The sequence below is a fragment of the Selaginella moellendorffii genome, unplaced genomic scaffold (assembly GCF_000143415.4).
Source record: "Selaginella moellendorffii unplaced genomic scaffold, v1.0 SELMOscaffold_63, whole genome shotgun sequence".
Lineage (NCBI taxonomy): Eukaryota > Viridiplantae > Streptophyta > Lycopodiopsida > Selaginellales > Selaginellaceae > Selaginella > Selaginella moellendorffii.
The window spans coordinates 522317-541210 of NW_003314324.1; the positions used below are offsets into that span (position 1 = coordinate 522317).

Sequence of the window (18894 nt, forward strand, 5' to 3'; positions counted from 1 at the left end):
GGAAAGCTGTGAGAAGATCATATCACTCATTGGTTGGAATCTGAGAAGATCATATCACTCATCGGTTGGAAATCTGTGAGAAGATCATATCCGAAGATCACTGCTGCTGCCGCTGAGATCCCTGGCTGGTGCCGTGAATGCTGGTTATAGCAGAGATTTCTTGCTAGGATATATGGCAAGGCTGATGAAGCTCGTACCGGGGGAGGCGTCGCTGTATGCTTCTATCACACACACGCAAGCCGAGTCTCCAGCCGTGACTCTCACTTACGGTGGCTACATGCCTCTAACTCGAGCTACGAGCACTGGAGCCGTGAGTAGCAGTGAAAGTAATGGACTTAACATCGTCGCGGCGATTTTGGTGACCGCCTCCTCGATGATGATCCTGCTGGCTCTACGTCTCTGGCTTTGCAAGTGCTCTCCTTCGCGGAGCTCTAGCCCCAATTCCTCGTCCTCAACGAGCAGCGATGGCTCCAAGAAGAAGGCCGGGGATGGATTGGACAAGGAGGATATCAACAAGTTTGCACTCGTGGATTTCCAGGCGCTGGCGAGCAGCAAGTACGAGAAGACGTGCACGGTTTGCTTGTGCGAGTTCACCTCCAAGGACGTCGCGATTCGACTCCTGCCGGGTTGCAATCACTCGTTTCATCCGGCTTGCATCGAAATGTGGCTCTTCTCTCACACTTCGTGCCCGATTTGCCGCAAGAGTTTGCTACCCCTGGCTATGGTGGCCAAGAGCTCGAGTTCTTCCATACAAGATCATGCGCAAGAAGAGCACCATCGAGGAGAGGAAGTTGTTTAAAATGCAAGAGAAGAGCTTGCTTGGTCTCGCGGCTTTGTATTACTAGCGTTTCCTTCGATGGTGCTTGAGGAAGTGTGTGTGTGTGTGTATTTTTTTTTCCAAGACGACCAAAGTTGACGGATCACATACGTATCAAATCTCAAAAAGAAATCTCGTTTTGACTAAGTTCTTGGGTATACTTTGCGTGATGGAGGAACAATTGGTTATAGAAAACAAACTTGAGTGCGTGCCACGCGAATCTCTCCACGTACCAAATGATGCAATCCAAAGTTTTGTTTTTCTTTTCTTTCCCAGATATACACGCCTTTCTTTTTCTCTCGCTCCCACCGGATCAAAGATCACGCCACAGTTGTGAATCACAATAGGCGCAAACCTACAAATCTCTCGTCAGAAACGCTGAAGAGATAATAGAGAGAACAATCTAGCTTGTGATCACGCGTGGGTGGCAAATTATTCCATTAGTTATTGGCGTGCAAGTGGCACGACAAGTGTTGTACTTTATGATTCCCGCTTGCTTTTCCAACCCAACCAAACACACACTCACAATTTTTACAGTGATTTTCCAATCGATTTGCTGTTTGCTAGGTAGGAGTTCTCGATATCAACATTCTTTCGAACACCGTTGCTGGGCTGAAGGGGCCCAGACTTTTCCACACAGAGGACGAATCAAAACGTCGTTGGCTGTACCGCAAAGCTGTGGTCTCGTCCGTTTATCATTCATATCAGGGACTCCTCCTATCATTTTGCCACCCTCCCAGACAAATGCTGCTGCTAGATCATGAAAGTAATCGCGAATGGTCAAAAAAAACCCGTGATGGTGTCGTAATGTATAAAGCTTGCCAGAAGGAGAACCACAGTAAAAGTATTTGATGCTAGCGATCATATGCTGGACAATAGCACATATGGGGCCGAATCTTGCGAGTCAAAGCCTCCCACCTTGGCGCTCGTCGGTCGTCCGTGAGTCCTGAAAGCGCTCAGCAGGATCGTGGAGCCGGCGTCCTGTGCTGGGAATGGCATGTCTTTGAGAAGTTCCTGGGCCTTTGCGACGAGCCCCGATCGCCCAAGAGCGTCCATCACGCAGTGGTAGTGGTGGATCCCCGGCGTTATGTTGTGCTCCAAGATCATCGCGGAGAAGTATCGCTTGATTGTCTCCACGGAGCCCAGCCTGCTGCAAGCCGCGAGAACGCTCGAGAATGAGACCTCATCGGGTCTCAAGCCCTCGCACTGCATCTCGCCAAACGTTTCCAGAGCTATTACAAAGTGCCCATTCTGGGCATATGCTTGGATCATTGCATTCCATGACACCGTGTTTCTCAGAGGCATGGATTGGAAGCATCTGCTAGCAGCACTAAGAATTCCAGACTTACCACACGATGTGACTATAGAATTCCATGTAACCGAGTCTTTCCATCTAAGCTCATCAAACAAACTTTTAGTTTCAGAAACATAGCCTTGCTGGGCATAAGCCGCAATCATAGTGTTCCACGAAACAATGTCGTACTGTGGCATGCAATCAAACAGGCCTTTTGCTTGCTCGAAGTGTCCGTACTCGGCATAGCAACCCACTATGCTTGTCCAAGTTACTAAATCCCGCTCCACCATCTTATCAAACAAAGTGGTACATTCTTGGATATGCCCAAGCCGAGCGTATGCCTGAATTAACGTGTTCCACGCACAAAGATCCGGCTCCTTGATGCCGTCAAAAACCTCCTCTGCTTTTGACAAGCTTCCGTTTTGAGCATATGCCTCCACCATGCACGTCCAAGATACCAGATTCCTCTGCGGCATCTTGTTAAACAGCCGCAAAGCATCCTTTAAGTAACCACGCTGCGCATAAGCGGCGATCATCAAATTCCAAGACGTGAGATCTCTCTCCGGCATTCGGTAGAACACTTCTATTGCGTGATCCAAGCAGCCATTCTTGAGATTCGCAGTTAAAAGTGCGTTCCAAGCAACAACATCGCGGTCGTCCATTCTCTCAAAGAGCCACTGAGATTCTTGCAGATGCCCAGTCTCGGCATACGCCACCAGCATCGTTGTCCACGTCACCACGCTTCTCTCTGGCATCGACTCGAACATGCGACGTGCCTCTACCAAATGCCCGTGCTGTGCGTAGGCCTGCAAGAGAGCGTTCCAAGATACCAGTGTCCTCTCAGGCATATTCGCAAACAAGGAGCTAGACTCCTCAAGATTCCCTGTTGTGGCATATGCCGAAAGCACTGTCGTCCACGTCTGCACGTTCCTTTCAGGCATGCAATTGAAAATCTCCTCAACTTTCTTTATATCCCTTGTCTGCGAATATGCTTTAAGTATGGCATTCCACGTTACTACCTCCCTTTGTGGTACCTTTTGGAACAGTGCCCTTGCTTCTTCAAGATGCCCATTCCTGGCATATGCCTCGATGATGATATTCCAGGAATATAGATTGGGAGACGGCAGGGATTCGAACACGCGTAAGGCGTGATCCAAGCTCCCGCATTTGCCGTACATCTCGATGAGGAGATTGGAGATGTACGTGTTGTGGATCTGCCCTCCTTTGCGAATGCGAGAGTGGAGTCTTTTGGCCTGGGAGAGCTCTTTGGCGTCTCCACACGACTTCACTTTGCGAACCAGTGAGACGAGATCATCGTGTTGGACACTGCGTGATCCATAACTCATGGCATCATGAAACTCCGCAAACTTCCATGTATTTACAAACTTAGCACAAAAACTATAAAAAAAACCCAAACCGTTTGCTAGATGCAAGCTCCAGCGCAGTTTACCAGGTCTCGCAGATGGCTCGACGCCAGATCTTCGTTCCCCTGCGAAAAAGAAGAATTTTTCATGAGCCTGGACCGAGTTTATCATTGACATACCTCCCAGTCGATCGCATGAAGGTTCAACTCATACGTTACCCTTCCAGCAGACGCCTCCATCTCCGCGCGATTGGCGACCATAAACTTCCACTGCGTTTCCTTGCCTCGAATTATGGTCACTCTGCGATGCTCGACGTTGCAAACGCTGAAGCGCTTTGCAAAGGAGTCGCGACCCAGTGGCCAACGCAAACCGCCCTTGACAGTGTCGTCTACAACAGCAGCGCTGGCCAGTGCTTCATAGGCAGCTCTCTCCTCGTCCTGTTTCTAGGAAAACTTAGCTCTCGATCAACAGCAAAGGAAGACTTAACTGGAACGTCGGTAAGCAGCGTCTCAGAGTAGACTGCGATACGCAAGTCCGTTTTGCGTCCTACGCACAGATAATCAGACACAAGATGCCTTAATGGATCAAGCTTGAGCTGCTCAGGTTTCAATGATTATCACCCAGAAATCTGGCGAAAGAGCAATACCTTCTTCAAGACTAGAGAATGCTCGCTTTCATGAGCTCGCTCGCACACACACCTGACAAGGTAACGAGGACGATCAATGTCCTTCACCTGTGAGCAAGCGATCAAGCGCAAGCAAGTCTATGGAAAGTAGTTACCTTGAAGTGGTAGCGTTCGCAAGTGGTGACTTCCACAGCCTCTTGTTGTAGAGCAAGGTGCTCAAACTGGTGGAAAAGTTCTGGCGCTATTGCTGTGTGGAAGGTCCTCCTAAGCCTTGAGGATTCCTCCTCAAGATATCCTGGACTGAAGCTTTGGACCTGTTGGGTATCTTTTCGGAACACAATCGTTCCAAGTCGCAAAACCATCTTGAGCTTGCCTCGTGAATCGTGCACGCTCGAAGCTGCAAGCGACCCTGCCCTGCCTCGCGTCGCTGTCATAACATCCAGAGAGAGGGACTCTATTCCAATGTTCTCAGCCAGAGATCCATTGGTGTTTCCTGGCACCAAAACAGAACTTTGAGTGAGCTATCAAATGATATTCTTCGATCGTACCTGGATGATCGCCGTCGTCCACAACAGTGACAATGTACTGCTGCTTACCATCCAGATGAGCGTAGGTCTCCCCTTGAAAAACCTGGAATTCGAGGCGCGCCTCGCCGGAGAGGACATGAAACTGTAAAATGCAGCTAGCAGCTTCCCTGATCACCGGAAATGGAACGGTGATCCTCCGCCCGCCCAGCGCCTGGGGCGATCGCTTGGCCTCCCCGAGGCGCCTGTGAGGAGGAACGTAAGGCATATTAAACCCTAATAGAGCATCCCTATCTTGGGGCACTTTCAAAATTTCGCGCGCTTTATTGTAATGACGTGACAAATCTTTTAGTCGTCGTCTTTAAATTCCCTGGAATGGCGAGAAGATCATAGATTTAGCACTCAAATTCGCACGAATCGAGAGGGCAGACCTTCGATCCAAGAAACGAGGTTGAATTCCAGTCCCCTGGCAAGTGGTGCAAGTGATCGATCCAGCGCCATCGCAGTTCACGCACTTGGATTTCTCCGACTCGCCGGATCCCAGCGCGATGGCGATGCTACCGCTGCCTACACAGAACCGGCAAGTTTCTTCTCGATGGAATCCATCCACCCAGGGCCATTGATCGAGAGGAATTCTCAGTGATCGCGAATTCAAGGGAGAAATGGATCGAAAAGCTTACGTGATCCTGTTCCACTGCAAGGGAAGCATGGCTGATCGTTTATTCGTTTCTCGGCCCCTTTCACTTGGGTCTCGTAAAAGACCGGGATCCCAATTCCCACAGCGATTCCTGCCAATCCCACGCCCACTGCCAGCAGCTGGAAGCCGAGAAATCGATCCAATTTCGCCGTGGATTCGATGAAGATAGAGCAAATGTGGGTCGAAAATTCCAGAGGAAGAACTTACCGTGTCTTGATCCAATTCCAGCGCCCTTATGGGAGCGAGGATCCTCCGGCGATTCCTTCCAGGAATATTCTTCTTGTGCGCTCTGCTTAGTGACGATGGCAGCGAGAGGGACGCCGGAGTGTAGCTTACAGTCGCCATAGCCGGATTGAGCGCCGGCGGCCAGATCACAGCCACGTGGCCTATGGATTGGCACGATACTTTATGCTGACGTGACGATTTCGCGACCGTCCGATATGGAGCGAATTCAAACTGTGGCTCCGCCACTGAAGAACGAGGACGCGATCAAGGATCGCCGCGAGGAGCTGTGCCTGGAGCTTAAGATCTGCGACAATCTCGAGCGCGGCAAGAGGATCCACTCGATCATCTCCGGCAGCGAGCATCACCGGCGCGACAAGCTCCTGGCCAATTTCCTGATCCACATGTATGGGCGCTGCGGCAGCGTGGAGGGCGCTCGCGCGGTCTTTGATTCCATCCCGGAGCCCAATGTCTTCTCCTGGAACATGATCATCCAGGCGTATGCCCGCAACCGGCATATAGATTCGGCGCGAGCGCTCTTCGAGAGAGCCCCGCAAACCGATGTTCTCACCTGGAATTCCATGATCGCCTCGTATGCCCAGGAGGGAAAACTCACAGAATCGAAGAACCTTTTTGATCGGATGCCCGAGAAGAACGTCGTCTCTTGGAATTCGATCTTACAAGCATATGCCCAAAACCAGCAACTTACCAAAGCTCAGACCATCTTTGAGACAATGCCCGAATGGAACGTTGTTTCGTGGAACACTTTAATCTTAGCATATGCCCAACATGGGCATTTGCATAAAGCTCAGTTCTTGTTTGAAAATCTAGAATTTGCAAACTCAATCTCGTGGAATACTATACTATCGGGATATCTACAAGCTGGAGATTTCACTAAAGCTAAAGAACTGTTTGATCGAATGCCCTTGCCAGATATTGTGTCGTGGAACACTTTGGTATGGGCATTTGCCCAAGCTGGGCTTTTTGGTATAGCTTTTAGTTTGTTTAGGCAGATGCCCGGATGGGATTCTGTGACGTGGACGGCCCTGATTCAAAGTAGCGGCCATTACCAAAACTGGGATGGAATTCGTTACCTGTATGATAGAATGCCAAAGGAAGACATGGCAGTGTGGAATTCGCTATTACTGGCTTATGCCCACAATGGGCATTTTGTTGGAGCGCATAAGGTATTTCACGAAATGCCGCGATGGAGCCTAACTTCTTGGAACTCAATGGTAATTCTCTATGGTAACTCTGGCGAGTTTGACTCCGCCGAGGGCTTTGTTTCTATGATGCCTCAGAGGGACATAGTGACGTGGACAGTGCTGCTGGCGGCATATGCCCAAGCTGGGCGTACGGAATGCGCCAGGCGCGTGTATGAGTTTATGCCCGAGCACAATGTGGTCAGCTGGAACGCGATGATCCAAGCGTACGGACTTAATGGATCCTTAGAGAACGCCAGGAGCTTGTTTCACGACACAATGCGAGACAAGGACATTGTCTCTTTCACTTCTATGATCCAAGCTTACGCGCAGAACAACGATCTCGAGGCCGCCGTACGAACGTTTGAGAGAATGCCGTTCTGGGACGTTGTCGCCTGGACGACCATGATCACCGTTTACGCTCAGTATGGAGATTTGGAGTCGGCAATAGACGTGTTTAACTCGATGCCACAGAGGAACTTAGTGACTTGGACGGCTATGATCCAAGCTTATTGCTCCAGAGGCCATTTGGAGGAGGCCAAGAGTTTGATGGACAAGCTTCCAGTGTGGAGCATCACACTGGGTAATGTTTTGCTGCAAGCATATGCCCAGAATGGTTATACAGAGCTCACAAGACAAGTCTTTGATGCCATGCCCAAAAAGGATATAGTCACCTGGACGAGCATGCTGTCGGCTCACGCTCAAAACATGGAGCTCTTGGAAGCCGAGAAGCTCTTCTCTGAGATGCCGGAGTGGAGCTCCACAGTTTGGAACGCGTTGCTGGCCGCTTATGCTCGCAATGGAAAGCTGGAAAAAGTGAGAAGAACGTTTGAGATGGTACCGGAGAAGGAGATTGCTACCTGGAGTGCGGCTATCTCGGCTTGCGCGCACTTGGGCGATGGAAGACAAGCGATCGAGCTGTTCAAGAGGGTCGAGAACGAAGGCCTCCGAGTGACCGAGGTGTCGGTGACGAGCGCGTTGGTGGCTTGTAGGCACCTTGGTTTGCTCGAGGAAAGCTGCAAGTACTTCGTTTCGATGCTGTATGACCGTGACATAGTGGCTGGCAGCGAGCACTACTGCTCCATGGTTGACATACTTGGTCGCTTGGGAGAACTCGAGAAGGCTGAGGACTTGATCGAAAACATGCCGTTTGAGCCTGTTGCGAGTGCCTGGGGGAGCCTCCTTGCATCGTGCAGGACTCATTGTGACGTAGAGCGTGCTAAAACAGCGGCCAAGAATCTCTCCAAGTTGAATCCTAAAAACGCTGCAGCGCTTCTGATGTTGAAGAACATCCAGTTCGAGTGAAACAAGAAAACACTTATCTCACTGACTTTGAAGGGTTTCGAGTGTAGCATCTAGCTTCTGGCCAAGTGTAGTGATCCAGATCTGTACAGCAAACACTGAGAGTAAAAAATGCATCGATTGTTTTTCTACCTGGTCGAGAGGAGAGAAGCCTCGGATAGTATCGCCCGCCAGTATCAAAACACCAGAGTCTCCCAAAGGTTGGATTATGACAGACTGAAACCAAGTGCTGCATTTCAATCGCCTGCTAGAAAAGTTGCGTACCTGGGTGTTTTGAGGCAGGAAAGGGAGTTCATAGCGACCCGGGTACAAAGAAAGGTTGGCCAAATATGATTCTAGTCAAAACTTTGGTGAGAAAAACGAATGACACAGTTTCGCATCTGAAACTCACGTTTACCACTGGCTAGAGCAGCCGTGCATAAAGTTCCTCTCATGACACTGAGCCCATCGATTTTGTAGGCGTCACCTTCCTGATCCGCAGCTATTCCCGCTTGAAAGACGCATCGCATCTTATATAACACAACAAAAGACTTGCAGCAAGTAGTCTTGCTCATTGTCTCCCAGGCCCTGCCAAACGCACTCGCTAGTCAAGAAACAAATCGCGAAGAAACAAAAATGTACCATACAAGCTCCGCTTTCGCTTCTTCAGACGATAAATACACCCTCATGCATTGTACTCCTTCCAACTCTACCTGAAAGGACATAGATGATGAAACACTCTTTTGCAGTGGAATGACTTCTTACAGGCTTGAAGCGTCTTGGTTGAATAGAGCTCCAGACGAGTCCAGCGAGAAGCACAGTAGCAGCCAGGGCAACCACTAAAACATCCGCCCTCGATTGAGAACTGTTGTCCAGGACATTTCTCAGAGCTTTAGAAGACAAGTAACGTCTTACCTGCTTGCATCTGCGACGAGAGGAACACCAGAAAGTGTTCGATTCAAGAATACGAATCCAAACGAGCCAACTCCAATCGTCACAGGTACGGCTCGCACGAATGCCAAGTTTCTGGAAAACCAATCCTCGCTAGTTTCAAAGCCACCGCCTCGTTTTTGGAAAGAACACCTGGTCTGGAACATAAAGTCATGAAGAACAATAGAAAAACAAATAAGAAGCTCACCTGAGAGTTTCTGAACGGCGTTCTGGAAACAGCAAAGCGAGATAGAGAACCACATTTGCTACGAACGAAGAACACTGCATTTGCCATGGCCATCTCAATTGGAGAACCCTATCTTAGTTCTATTAAGCATAACCGGTGTCTAGAAATTCACTCCACCCATAGCAAGGATCCTGCAATAAGTATATTGCTTGGAAGAGGCCCAGGGCAGGGAGCAACATACGTAAGTTTCTTCCTGTAAGAAAAAGTAAGCAAAAATTGAAATAAGAAGAAGAGCTTTACCTGTTAAGATCTACTTCAGTGACGTAGACAAATCCGGCAACGTTACTGCAAGCAAACACCGGTGAGCAATTGATTCACAAACAAAAACACGATCATACCATGCAAGGACTTGATCTGGATCTTTGCTGTAGGAAACTCCAAGTACTGCGTGGACAAGGTCTCGGTTAATGCTAACAGGGACAACTCTGGTAGGATCCGCGGTAGGCTCGGCACCGATGGGAAGAGCGGAACGAGGAGCCTGAGGCCCGCCACCAATGCGGACGACTTGGATGTCTTGAAAGTTCACAACGGAGGCATGAGGTGATAGTTCATTCCATCGACCATAGAAGTAGTTCTGCAAAACCAAAAAAACAAGTAATCCGTTTCCAAGGAGGAGGAAAAATAAATAAAACCTTTGTTCGCGTGAAACGACTTTGCTGCCTGTACTTCTGGTTGCGAGCCACCACACCACCGGACTTTTGAAGCTTGACAACATCTACGCCAGGCTTTAATCTCAAATAATCATGCAGCATACTGTACACTTTCTCCTGCAAAAAGAGGAGTGTCACAATGACAATAAAGCATGAACTAGATCATCGTACCTGGCCCAAAACCAAAATGACATTAGCATTTAATGCCTCGATGGAATGTAGAAGCAGCTGAATAGAAAGGAAAAACTCAGTCATAGCTCTTTGAGGATGAAAACACAACCTCATAACCAACACCATCGACCCAGCCCATGGTGTTGATAACCATTCCAGAAGAGCGAGTTGCTATGTTCGATGCAAACTGTAGATCCAGTTGATGCGCGAGTTCTTTCACCAGAATTTTATACAATTCAGTGTTTATGCTGGACGAGAAAAGTAGCTTGTCGGTGCTCACACCATTTGCAACTGAAAAAACTTCAAAGTACCTGGGAGTGGTGTGACCATAAAAGTAAACAAGAGGGACATCCAGAATTATCCCTTCCACGGGATCAACAGGCGTCTCGACGGGAGTTGCAGCGATTGCTCCCGAGAGCGTGATAGATCCTTGACCAATATCGAGGTCGACGTACATTGGTTTCCATTGCTGACGAGCAGCCCAGCCAAGGAGCATCTTTGTAAGACTGCTCTTTCCAGAATCAGTCGGGCCGACAACCATCACTCTCGGTCCCTGTTTGTTTCCGATTGCTAAAACGTATTCGGAAAAGAACGAAGAAGAAGAAAAGTTCTTGCTTCTTACCTGCGTGAGTGGATTTGGAATCTCGCCTGGAGCGTTGTGAAGAGAAATTGCTGCTTCGCGAGCTCTCCTGCGCCTGTTTTCAAGCACCGCATGAACATTGACGTAGCTCACCATCGGTGTCTGAAAGAAAAAAAAAATCAGCACTATAGAAGAAGAAATAGAGATTAATTTACCTCATCAGCGACATAGGCAACCTCTGATACGCCATCGAGCTCCAGAAGCGCACCACCCCACGTAAAAACCTGCTCAAACATCCCTCCTTACTTACTGAAAGAAGAATAGACGAGAAACTCACAGCAAATTTTTGTGAGGGAGAGAAAGTGAGCCAGTACTGTGGAGGGAGCTCGGTGCCGAAAATCTCCGCCGTGCCAGCCACGAGCTGCATCCTGAGCGGCCCATCGACGCCTACCTCGACGCGCAGCTCGCTCTCCTTGCGGAGCTCAAATCTCCGCACCGCATCGCCAGGCGCGAGATTGCCATCGGAAGACATCACTAGAACCCTAAGCTTTTCAAAATTTAGGGCTCCTCAACTTGGGCTATGGCGGGAAAAGTTGGGCAGTTAACGTGCTACCAATTTCAACAAGATACTAATGCAGAGGTGGAACCATCAAGCAATGGGGTCTTTGCAGCAACTCTTTTTGACTCTCTTTAGCAAATCTAGAAATTTTTCTTCATAGAATATACATAACTGTGCAAGCTCCAGCTATCAGGGGTTTATTGGGTAAATTCATAGTTCTAACCATCCAAGCTAGTATGCCTAGCTAACTACTCAAGCAAATCATATCAATGTACTAAATTTCTAAACAACTAGCAAAAATATTTTTTTGTGCTGTGTAGCAATTTAAAACATATTAATAATATAATAAAATTTAATAAGTGATGATTAGTGGTTTTAGTTTGCTTAAGCAAACCTGAATGTATCTAGAATATATTTAAATATTTTAGGATATTCTACCATCTAATGGTTGTTTATCATTTAGATTAATCTTGTATTTATAATTTATAAACTTGCTTAAACACTTTCTAGTATATTCATTTTTATTCTACCAAGATTAATCTTGTGTTTATAAATTATAAACATGCTTATAATTATAGATTTTTATTTGATCATATGGATTAATAAGTAGGAATATCATACTATTATGCAAACCAAGCATTGGTGCATGCAACACATAGCAAATTTTTATTGTTATGACTACCAAATATTATAAACATATAATAATATATATATAATTAAATAAAAACTAAAAAACTATAATATAATTTCTTTTTAGATTGGTATTCAAAATATTTGTGAGAATTGATCCAAGCATGTGATTGCCAAATATTATCTTGCTCATCACATTTTAAATTAAGTGCTAATGGCTGAAACTATCAGTAAAGACCAAGGTCTAGCTTTTGAGCTTCCCATCATATTTGGTCCAAAACTAAAGAAGGATGATCTGCAAAACTGTCTCAATGATGAGGAGATTTTTGATCCACAACACACGTTTCTAAGTTTGTAGTAGTTTGTAGGAGGGGCGTGGATGTGGTTCACCAAAGTTCATCTAAAATAGTAGTATTAAACCTTTGTCCAAGATGTTGGTGTTACCACAGTAGAAATGCAAAGCCATGTCTAGAACTTACAAAGAAAATAAGATTTGTCAACTTGCTAGAAACAATAAACTTCCAATTAAGTGTTCATCTTTTTTCATGTTTATCCGAAAATACAGCAACATTTTCATGCTTTCATAGCAAGTTTCAAAGCTTTCCTGCACAGACCCTTGGTCTGTCACTAAAGTAGCGAGTGAAAGAGGCATTATCGAGCAGTTTTTTCTTGTGAGTTTTCGACAGCCAGATGTGTACGTCGGTGCCCCTGCTCCGATCGATCTCAACTCTTGGGCTGGAGCTGGAAACAGGGCTACAGACGAAGGCCACATAGCAGAAGGAAGAAGCTGAGCTAATGCACCGCCGCATCCAAAATCAATGGCATAGAATGAAAACCTCCTCAGAGATGTGGAGGCCAAACCTCGCTTCCAGTGCAGCGTCGGTAGCAGTGCGGCATGGATTAGCTTGGCAGCGAAGCGCTTGTCACTCGCGACTTCTCCCGCGCTGGCAGCGTATGCCTGGCATGGAACGAACGCATTGCCAAAGTAGTCTTCCGGGATCTGGGGCGCAAATCTGCCTTTTCTTCGCAAGTTGATAGGCAGCATGTAGGAAGTATCAAGATGCCTGGTAAAGGCTTTTGCTGTGGTTATAGACGACCACAGCAATGCCGAGACCGCCTCAAAGGTGGTGGCTCTCCCCTAGCCGAACTTGGTGGAGCTTTCGATCTCTCGGACGCCTCGATGGCCTCTTTGCCCATCCGCAGCATCATATACTCGTCAGGCTGTGCGTTTTCCACGAGGAAAGGCACCTGGGGAGAGCAGCGAACTTGCGAAGTCCTGGCGTTGATCGTCGCGACCCACGGTGGATCTCACTCCATCTCGTGAGAAATTTGACGAGGCTGTACCCGTCCATGATCACGTGTAGAAAGCGGAAGCCAATGGCCACTCCTCCACAGCCAAACGTTGTCACCTGGACTTGCATCAATGGCATCTGGGAGAGATCAGCATGCCCACCGCAGCCATAAAGCGAGAAATCGACCGAAAATGGGCACTGCCTGATGTCCGACCACCCGTTGAGCCTCGCATCGCTCCCGGATTCATGAAGCTCACGCCTTGGGAGTTGACATTCACCTCGAGCTTGGAAGATCCCTTGCCGTGGCAAATCCGGCCAGCGAGAACAGGGAACTCGGCCAGTGCTTTGGACAGGGACGACTTAAGGCCTTGGTGGGGCTCTCGCTCGCCATGCGGAAGAAGAGCACAAACTCAAGATAGTCTGGCCTGGGGCTGCAATTGATGAGGTCGAGATTGGTGAGCTCATAGTTGCAGCCAGGGGACGATGAGATCACTGGAGTTACCAAGTGAATTTGGGACACGATAGGCACATCCATCATTCACAACAATGCAAATTGGGCTTGCGTTGGCTTCTTGATTGAGTCAATTGTACGTGTGAGTCCCTCAACCTTTTACAGTATTTTGTCACCTTTTGTCAGAGTTTTCAATAAATTGCTATGCATTACATGTAGTAATGCTTGGTTTGCTTAATGGTAATTTTATTATTATTAATTAATATGATTGATCAAATAAAGGTTATAATTATAAGCATGTATATAATTTATAAATACAAGATTAATCTTATTGCATATCAACCATTAGATGATAGAATAAAAAAGAATATATTAGAAAGGGTTTAAAATTATTTATAAATTATAAACATGTTTATAAATTATAAATATAAGATTAATCTAAATGAATAACAACAGTTAGATGGTAAAATATCTTAGAATATTCAAGCATATTTTAGGTATATTCACTACCATTTCTAAGTAAGCCAAAAATAGTTAGACTACCTTTAAGTCCACATCTTTGCTTAAATACTATTAAAATTATTAATTTAAACTTCAAACTCTTGAGATTATATTTTTTTTATAAATGTTTACATGTTAATTTTGATTATGTAGATTTAGTTTAATCCGTACTTATTTTATTAGCCAAAATTGAACATCCACTTCAAGTGAATTGGTTATAAATTTCTTCATGATCTAAATTATCCATTTGGCTGGTGGAGGAATAGCAGCTTATCAAGCTCAAGTGCTTCTCGTTGTCCTAGAGATAGTTTTGAGAGCAAATTCTTCTTGGTCATCAGGTTTCTTAGAGAGCCCAGCAATGATAACATTTGGAATGCTCCAGAATAACACAGGACAATCTACTACTACTAGCCAATGGGATCCATCTCTTTATCGATTACTATCTCCTCTCGTCCATCCAGATGGCAGCCAATGGATGATTGTTCTCCTGGATATGGTGGCAATGGCTGACTGTGGCAATGGTTCGGCGATGCGCAGCCTCTGGTATGTGACATTCTACTTGAGTTTAGAGCTCCCAAGGACTTATGTTCTTGTCCAAAAAGAACTTCGACTTGGCTATCATCTGCAAACTTGGGCAATGGTGTGGAGCAGTTAGAGACATGCCTTGCATAGGATTGGAGCTTGTTTTTTGGTAGCACGATGCCAGAATGGGACTTGATCAAGATTACAATTCCAGAACAAACCATACGAGGGGTGCAAGTAAGCTCGCTTAATTGATGGCAACATCAAATTTAAATAACCAAAAAGAAGAAGGCATAAGACAAGTCACTAACGTGGTAAACTATAATGAATTGGCAGATGACACTTGTCCGGAGACTAGCCAATACGCAATTCACTAGGAATAATTCTTAGAAGAAGCTGCTTTACACATTTGCCGTGCTTACAAAATGAGGAAGAGTTTTGTATCAAATTTGTGTATTCTGCCTCTGCTTTGGAATTCAGGGGTATTGTGTTGCGAAGTTTGCAATTTCCTAGAGCTCAATGCCACCACCGTAGCTTTATCATGTGGAGACAAGGAGTTTCTCTTTGATCTTAAACAACACATGAGTAATGTGGATGGGATTCTGAAATGTCCTGGTGGAAATTTTCAGAGTTCTTGTGCTTTCAAAGGTTACAAAGTTGAGATCGAGAACCACGCTCCTAGGCTTTATTACACTGCTCACTGTAAAAACGAAATGGACACCTCGGTGAAGACTAAGCTTGGCTTGAAGAAATGCTCTGGAGATTTAGAAGTTTGTATCTAGTCTTAAAACCTCTCACTTTCTTAATTTTTTTACAAATGCAAGCTGCTGCTCTTCACAAGTTCTGTTGGAAGACTTGTTCGAACCAAATTATGTGAGTTTGGATGTCATGGAAAACATAAATTTTGTTCTACGAGCTTTCAAGAACTCTAAAGTTTCTTACGATTTCTATCTCCCTTGGAGAGATTCCATGAGCTGGGTGACTTGCTCCACTTGTTCGGGGCTCCGGCACGCCGAGAAGAGCACCCTCGCGGTCACAGCGTCGGCTCTACACCCGGACTCGAGCATCTTCTTGAGGATACTCGTGCATTTCCTGTAGAGCTTCTTCTTGGCGTAGCCTCCCATCAAGGCCGTCCAAGTCGTGGCGTCCGGAACGAGCTTGAGCCTCGCCAGTCCCTGGAAGAGCTCCTCCGCCCTGGGAATGAATCCCGCCTGAGCGTAAACTTGGATCAGCGTGTTGTAGGTACCAATGTCTGGCTTGGTTTGCTTGGACGACGATTTCACCATCTTTGCGAGGAGAGCTTCCATGTCCTCGTGCCTGCCGGAAACTCCATAGGCGTTGATGAGAGAGTTGTAGATCAGAGTGTCCGGCTTTGTTCCATCCCTCTCCATGGCGGAGACGAGCTCCTCGGCCTCTTCGACCCTCCCGGCTCTTGCATAGGCGCTCAGGAGGAGCATGTTGGACTTGAGGTTTGGAGAAAAGCCGGCGCTTTGCATGGACTTGAAAATCTTCTCGGCATCTGCAATAGAGGCTCTCTTAGCAAAACTTGGAAGTGGTCGAAATGGACTTTCGAAAGATTTTACCTTCATATAGCCCAGCTCGTCCATAGGCATTGATAAGAATGTTGTGAGAGACCGTGTCCGGGAAGCAGCCATTTCTTTGCATTGTCTGGAAAATCTCGAGTGCCCCGGCCGGAGAACCTCCTTGGCTTAAAAAACAGCATTTTTCAAGGAAACAAAAATGGAAGGTTTCTACTATACCTGTACGCTTCCATCAACGCGTTGTAGGCGTAGTGGTCGGGCTTGTAGTCGAACTCCTGCAGCTTGTCGAAGTATCTCTCGGCTTCTCGGTACAGCCCTTGTCTCGCAAAAGCGTTCATGAGAGCAGTGAATGTACAAATATTTGGAGGACACATAGCGCGCCTCATGCTTCTGTAAAGCATCTCCGCCTTGGAAGGCTCCCCTGCCTGATCATAGAGATATTAAAAACTTACGTTCCAAGATCTCTGTGAAGTTTAAACACTACCTTGCCATAGATGACAATCATCCGGTTGTAAGTGTCAATGTTTGGCTCGCACTCGTACTTCTCCAGGTCCCGGAACAAAGCTTCGGCCCTCCTGTATTCTTTCGCGTCTTCTAAAACGTGGAGAAAGGTGTTGCATGCCAGCGGCCCTGAAACAAAAGCCTGAGTAAAACTTAGTTCCCCCAACAGCGCAGAACAAAGGTTGTAGGCGTTACCAGGACTGTATCCCCGCTTTTGCATTTGGACGAAGAGTTCCTCGGCCTTTTCGAATGAGCCCGCAAGCCTGTAGCCATTTATCAGGACGCCGAAAGTTTCCTCGTTCGGAACACAGAGAGCCTCTTGCATCCGGTTGAAAGTCTTCTCAGCATCTTCTATGTTCAAGCTTTTCCCGTAAGCGTCAATCAAAAGATTGTAACAGCCGAGGTCTGGCCGAAAAGTGGTGCCTTGGAGCACCCACTCACACATCTGAAGAAGAAAAAAACGAAAGTTTCATGAAAGTTGCAATGAAGGAACACTTACAAACCTGTGTAACACGCGGCCAGTCTTTGTAGTTCCAGAAGTGAACGACCACACTCATGAAATTATCCCAAGTATCGTGACCTCTAGGCAGGTTGTCGAGTGCGTTCCAAATAGCCGTGGCGTCCTCTTGCATTCGTAGAAACTGTGCCAAAGAACTCGCGGCTGGGCTGAGAACGATGAGCTCAATCTCGGTAAAGTTCCGTCCTGTCTCGAGCCATGCCTTTCCATGTCTGGTACCTATACAAAAACATGAGATGCACAGTCCCGACATGGAAAACACGAAGCTCAAACCTTTCCTCCTCTTGGAGACTTTCTTATCCAGAAGGGGATTCTCAACCCGACGAAAGACCGGCTTGTTCTTCACTGGCTGGAGCTTGTCACGCTCAAAGATCTTCGACGCACGGGGTATCAATCGCTTCAGACAAGAATTGGAGCTCACATTCTCAAACCCAACTCTGAAAAATCTGCCTATGAGACTGCAATACAAAGGCACAAAATTAGCGAAGAAGCAAAAGTAGAGAGCCACAATACCATGAATCCTGCGGCTGTATTGGAGCTAGAATCGACATCCCAGTGTCACGCGTGCGCCACCATGTTCGTCACTAAGCCCTAGAAAATGGGAAAAAGGCATTGTTTTTTTTTTTCTTTCAAATCGAAATAGCATATACCCTTTTTTAAGGAAGTAAGCGATAAGTATATTCCTTAGTTTGCAATTCTTTTCCCTTTTTTTCAATGTTCTTTGGTTTTTATTTTTCTGGCAAGCTTGATGCTGCTGCAGAGGCAATCAGGAAAAGAATCTCTTGACTGTAAAATCGTGCGTGTTTCTCGCACCACCTTGGTGTCTCCACTTATGAAACAAGCCTTGATAAAGGACGTGTAGCAGATTGTATCAAGATGAAAACCATGCTTTTGCATATCGTTTGCTTTGCCCACCTACAAAGGCAACAGAGTAAGAAATCAAACTATCAAAGGGGATTCGTTTACCCGTCAAGCATAGTGCAGTACGTGATTTGATTATGTTTCAGTCCTGCATCAGTAATCTGCTGAAACACTTCGGCTGCACCATGCATGGCACCAGAGTTACAGCATGCCTTGAGTAGCGCACCATAGGCAACAATGTCGATCGCTAGATTTTCCTTCTTCATCCTTTGAAACACTCCAAAAGCCTTCTCGACATCGCCAGTTCGTGCATAGCCCTCTGTAAGAGCCGTGTAGATTCGTTCGCTCGGAACAACCCCGTTCGCTAGCATTTCATTTAGCATCAGACGCGCATTTTCCATCTGCCATGAAACGTAAATCGAGAAAGGAAGAAGAAACGTACACTTTGTTACCTGTCGCGCTTTCGCAAGGCCGCTGAGTAAGGAGTTGTAAGAAACAACCCCAGGTCTCAGGCCTGCCGTTTTAATCCTGTCGAAAACTTCCAATGCCTTTTGGATATTTCCCCCTTTCACATATCCATCGAGTATCGAGGTGTATGTTTCGATAGTTGGAAGAAGTCGGTTGGCTTCGATGTTTTCCAAAACACCAAGAGCTTTGTCCATGCGTCCAGCTTTACAGAACGCGTGAACCAGGATGTTGTATATCACAATGTCTGGCTTAAGCCCGGCCGAAACCATATCTTCCCAGACTTTGAACGCAGCTGTAAAATCACCACCACGAGCGTAGCCGTCCATTATCATAGCATAGATCATCTTGTTGGGAGAAACTCCATGCTTATCCATTTCCTCCAAAATATCAAGAGCCTTAGCCATGTTTCCAGCCTGCTACAGAGCGCGTCAGCAACGTAAAGTATTC

At 46.7% G+C, this 18894-nt stretch overlaps 8 protein-coding genes across 13 annotated transcripts in view; 2 read left to right on the forward strand and 6 right to left on the reverse strand.

The window, feature by feature from the left end:
* The first annotated feature begins 172 nt into the window (after window positions 1–172).
* Window positions 173–1669, forward strand: LOC9644938 (RING-H2 finger protein ATL67). Its single transcript, XM_002984539.2, has 2 exons — window positions 173–790; window positions 1385–1669. The coding sequence occupies exons 1-2, from the start codon at window positions 173–175 to the stop codon at window positions 1667–1669; spliced, it is 903 nt and encodes a 300-aa protein (XP_002984585.2).
* LOC112351557 (pentatricopeptide repeat-containing protein At4g02750-like) lies at window positions 1058–3524 on the reverse strand. The gene has a single exon (XM_024689638.1). It carries the CDS (start codon window positions 3455–3457, stop codon window positions 1679–1681), a length of 1779 nt encoding a protein of 592 aa, XP_024545406.1. The 5' UTR covers window positions 3458–3524; the 3' UTR covers window positions 1058–1678.
* On the reverse strand, window positions 3467–4918 carry LOC112351563. Its single transcript, XM_024689649.1, has 6 exons — window positions 4649–4918; window positions 4256–4593; window positions 4122–4208; window positions 3963–4070; window positions 3655–3912; window positions 3467–3600 (listed from the first exon to the last, which is right to left on the reverse strand). Exons 1-6 carry the CDS (start codon window positions 4890–4892, stop codon window positions 3535–3537), a joined length of 1101 nt encoding a protein of 366 aa, XP_024545417.1. The 5' UTR covers window positions 4893–4918; the 3' UTR covers window positions 3467–3534.
* A 10-nt stretch (window positions 4919–4928) lies between these two features.
* On the reverse strand, window positions 4929–5701 carry LOC9644642 (protein SPA, chloroplastic). Its single transcript, XM_002984632.2, has 4 exons — window positions 5529–5701; window positions 5305–5440; window positions 5056–5212; window positions 4929–4994 (listed from the first exon to the last, which is right to left on the reverse strand). Exons 1-4 carry the CDS (start codon window positions 5664–5666, stop codon window positions 4973–4975), a joined length of 453 nt encoding a protein of 150 aa, XP_002984678.2. The 5' UTR covers window positions 5667–5701; the 3' UTR covers window positions 4929–4972.
* Window positions 5702–5761: 60 nt separating this feature from the next.
* LOC112351587 (pentatricopeptide repeat-containing protein At4g02750-like) lies at window positions 5762–7880 on the forward strand. Its single transcript, XM_024689696.1, has 2 exons — window positions 5762–7711; window positions 7803–7880. The coding sequence occupies exons 1-2, from the start codon at window positions 5762–5764 to the stop codon at window positions 7878–7880; spliced, it is 2028 nt and encodes a 675-aa protein (XP_024545464.1).
* LOC112351565 (protein COFACTOR ASSEMBLY OF COMPLEX C SUBUNIT B CCB4, chloroplastic-like) lies at window positions 7858–9269 on the reverse strand. Of its 5 annotated transcripts, none has more exons than XM_024689655.1 (8): window positions 9165–9269; window positions 8942–9109; window positions 8792–8891; window positions 8669–8739; window positions 8439–8614; window positions 8180–8382; window positions 8077–8131; window positions 7858–8009 (listed from the first exon to the last, which is right to left on the reverse strand). In XM_024689655.1, exons 1-8 carry the CDS (start codon window positions 9242–9244, stop codon window positions 7945–7947), a joined length of 918 nt encoding a protein of 305 aa, XP_024545423.1. In that variant the 5' UTR covers window positions 9245–9269; the 3' UTR covers window positions 7858–7944. The 5 variants fall into 5 exon arrangements, with proteins under 5 accessions (XP_024545423.1, XP_024545422.1, XP_024545425.1 ...); XM_024689654.1 differs by having other exon boundaries at window positions 8942–9114; window positions 9165–9262; XM_024689657.1 differs by having other exon boundaries at window positions 8180–8263; window positions 8312–8382; window positions 8942–9219.
* LOC9644939 (protein CLP1 homolog) lies at window positions 9263–11136 on the reverse strand. 2 transcript variants are annotated; one of them, XM_002984633.2, is made up of 10 exons: window positions 10942–11136; window positions 10820–10888; window positions 10647–10766; window positions 10336–10577; window positions 10134–10272; window positions 10025–10081; window positions 9836–9970; window positions 9542–9777; window positions 9444–9488; window positions 9263–9396 (listed from the first exon to the last, which is right to left on the reverse strand). In XM_002984633.2, exons 1-10 carry the CDS (start codon window positions 11134–11136, stop codon window positions 9312–9314), a joined length of 1323 nt encoding a protein of 440 aa, XP_002984679.1. In that variant the 3' UTR covers window positions 9263–9311. The 2 variants fall into 2 exon arrangements, with proteins under 2 accessions (XP_002984679.1, XP_024545412.1); XM_024689644.1 differs by having other exon boundaries at window positions 10336–10766.
* A 4278-nt stretch (window positions 11137–15414) lies between these two features.
* Window positions 15415–18894, reverse strand: part of LOC9644941 (pentatricopeptide repeat-containing protein At3g06920) — a 5077-nt gene continuing 1597 nt past the window's right edge. The window contains exons 7-15 of the mRNA XM_024689697.1: window positions 18432–18863; window positions 18085–18380; window positions 17392–17576; window positions 17105–17337; window positions 16797–17046; window positions 16585–16730; window positions 16320–16525; window positions 16143–16267; window positions 15415–16078 (exon numbers count right to left, since the gene is read on the reverse strand). Coding sequence (XP_024545465.1) covers window positions 15507–16078; window positions 16143–16267; window positions 16320–16525; window positions 16585–16730; window positions 16797–17046; window positions 17105–17337; window positions 17392–17576; window positions 18085–18380; window positions 18432–18863 — 2445 coding nt within the window. The 3' untranslated portion in view covers window positions 15415–15506. The remainder of the gene's footprint in view (window positions 16079–16142; window positions 16268–16319; window positions 16526–16584; window positions 16731–16796; window positions 17047–17104; window positions 17338–17391; window positions 17577–18084; window positions 18381–18431; window positions 18864–18894) is intronic.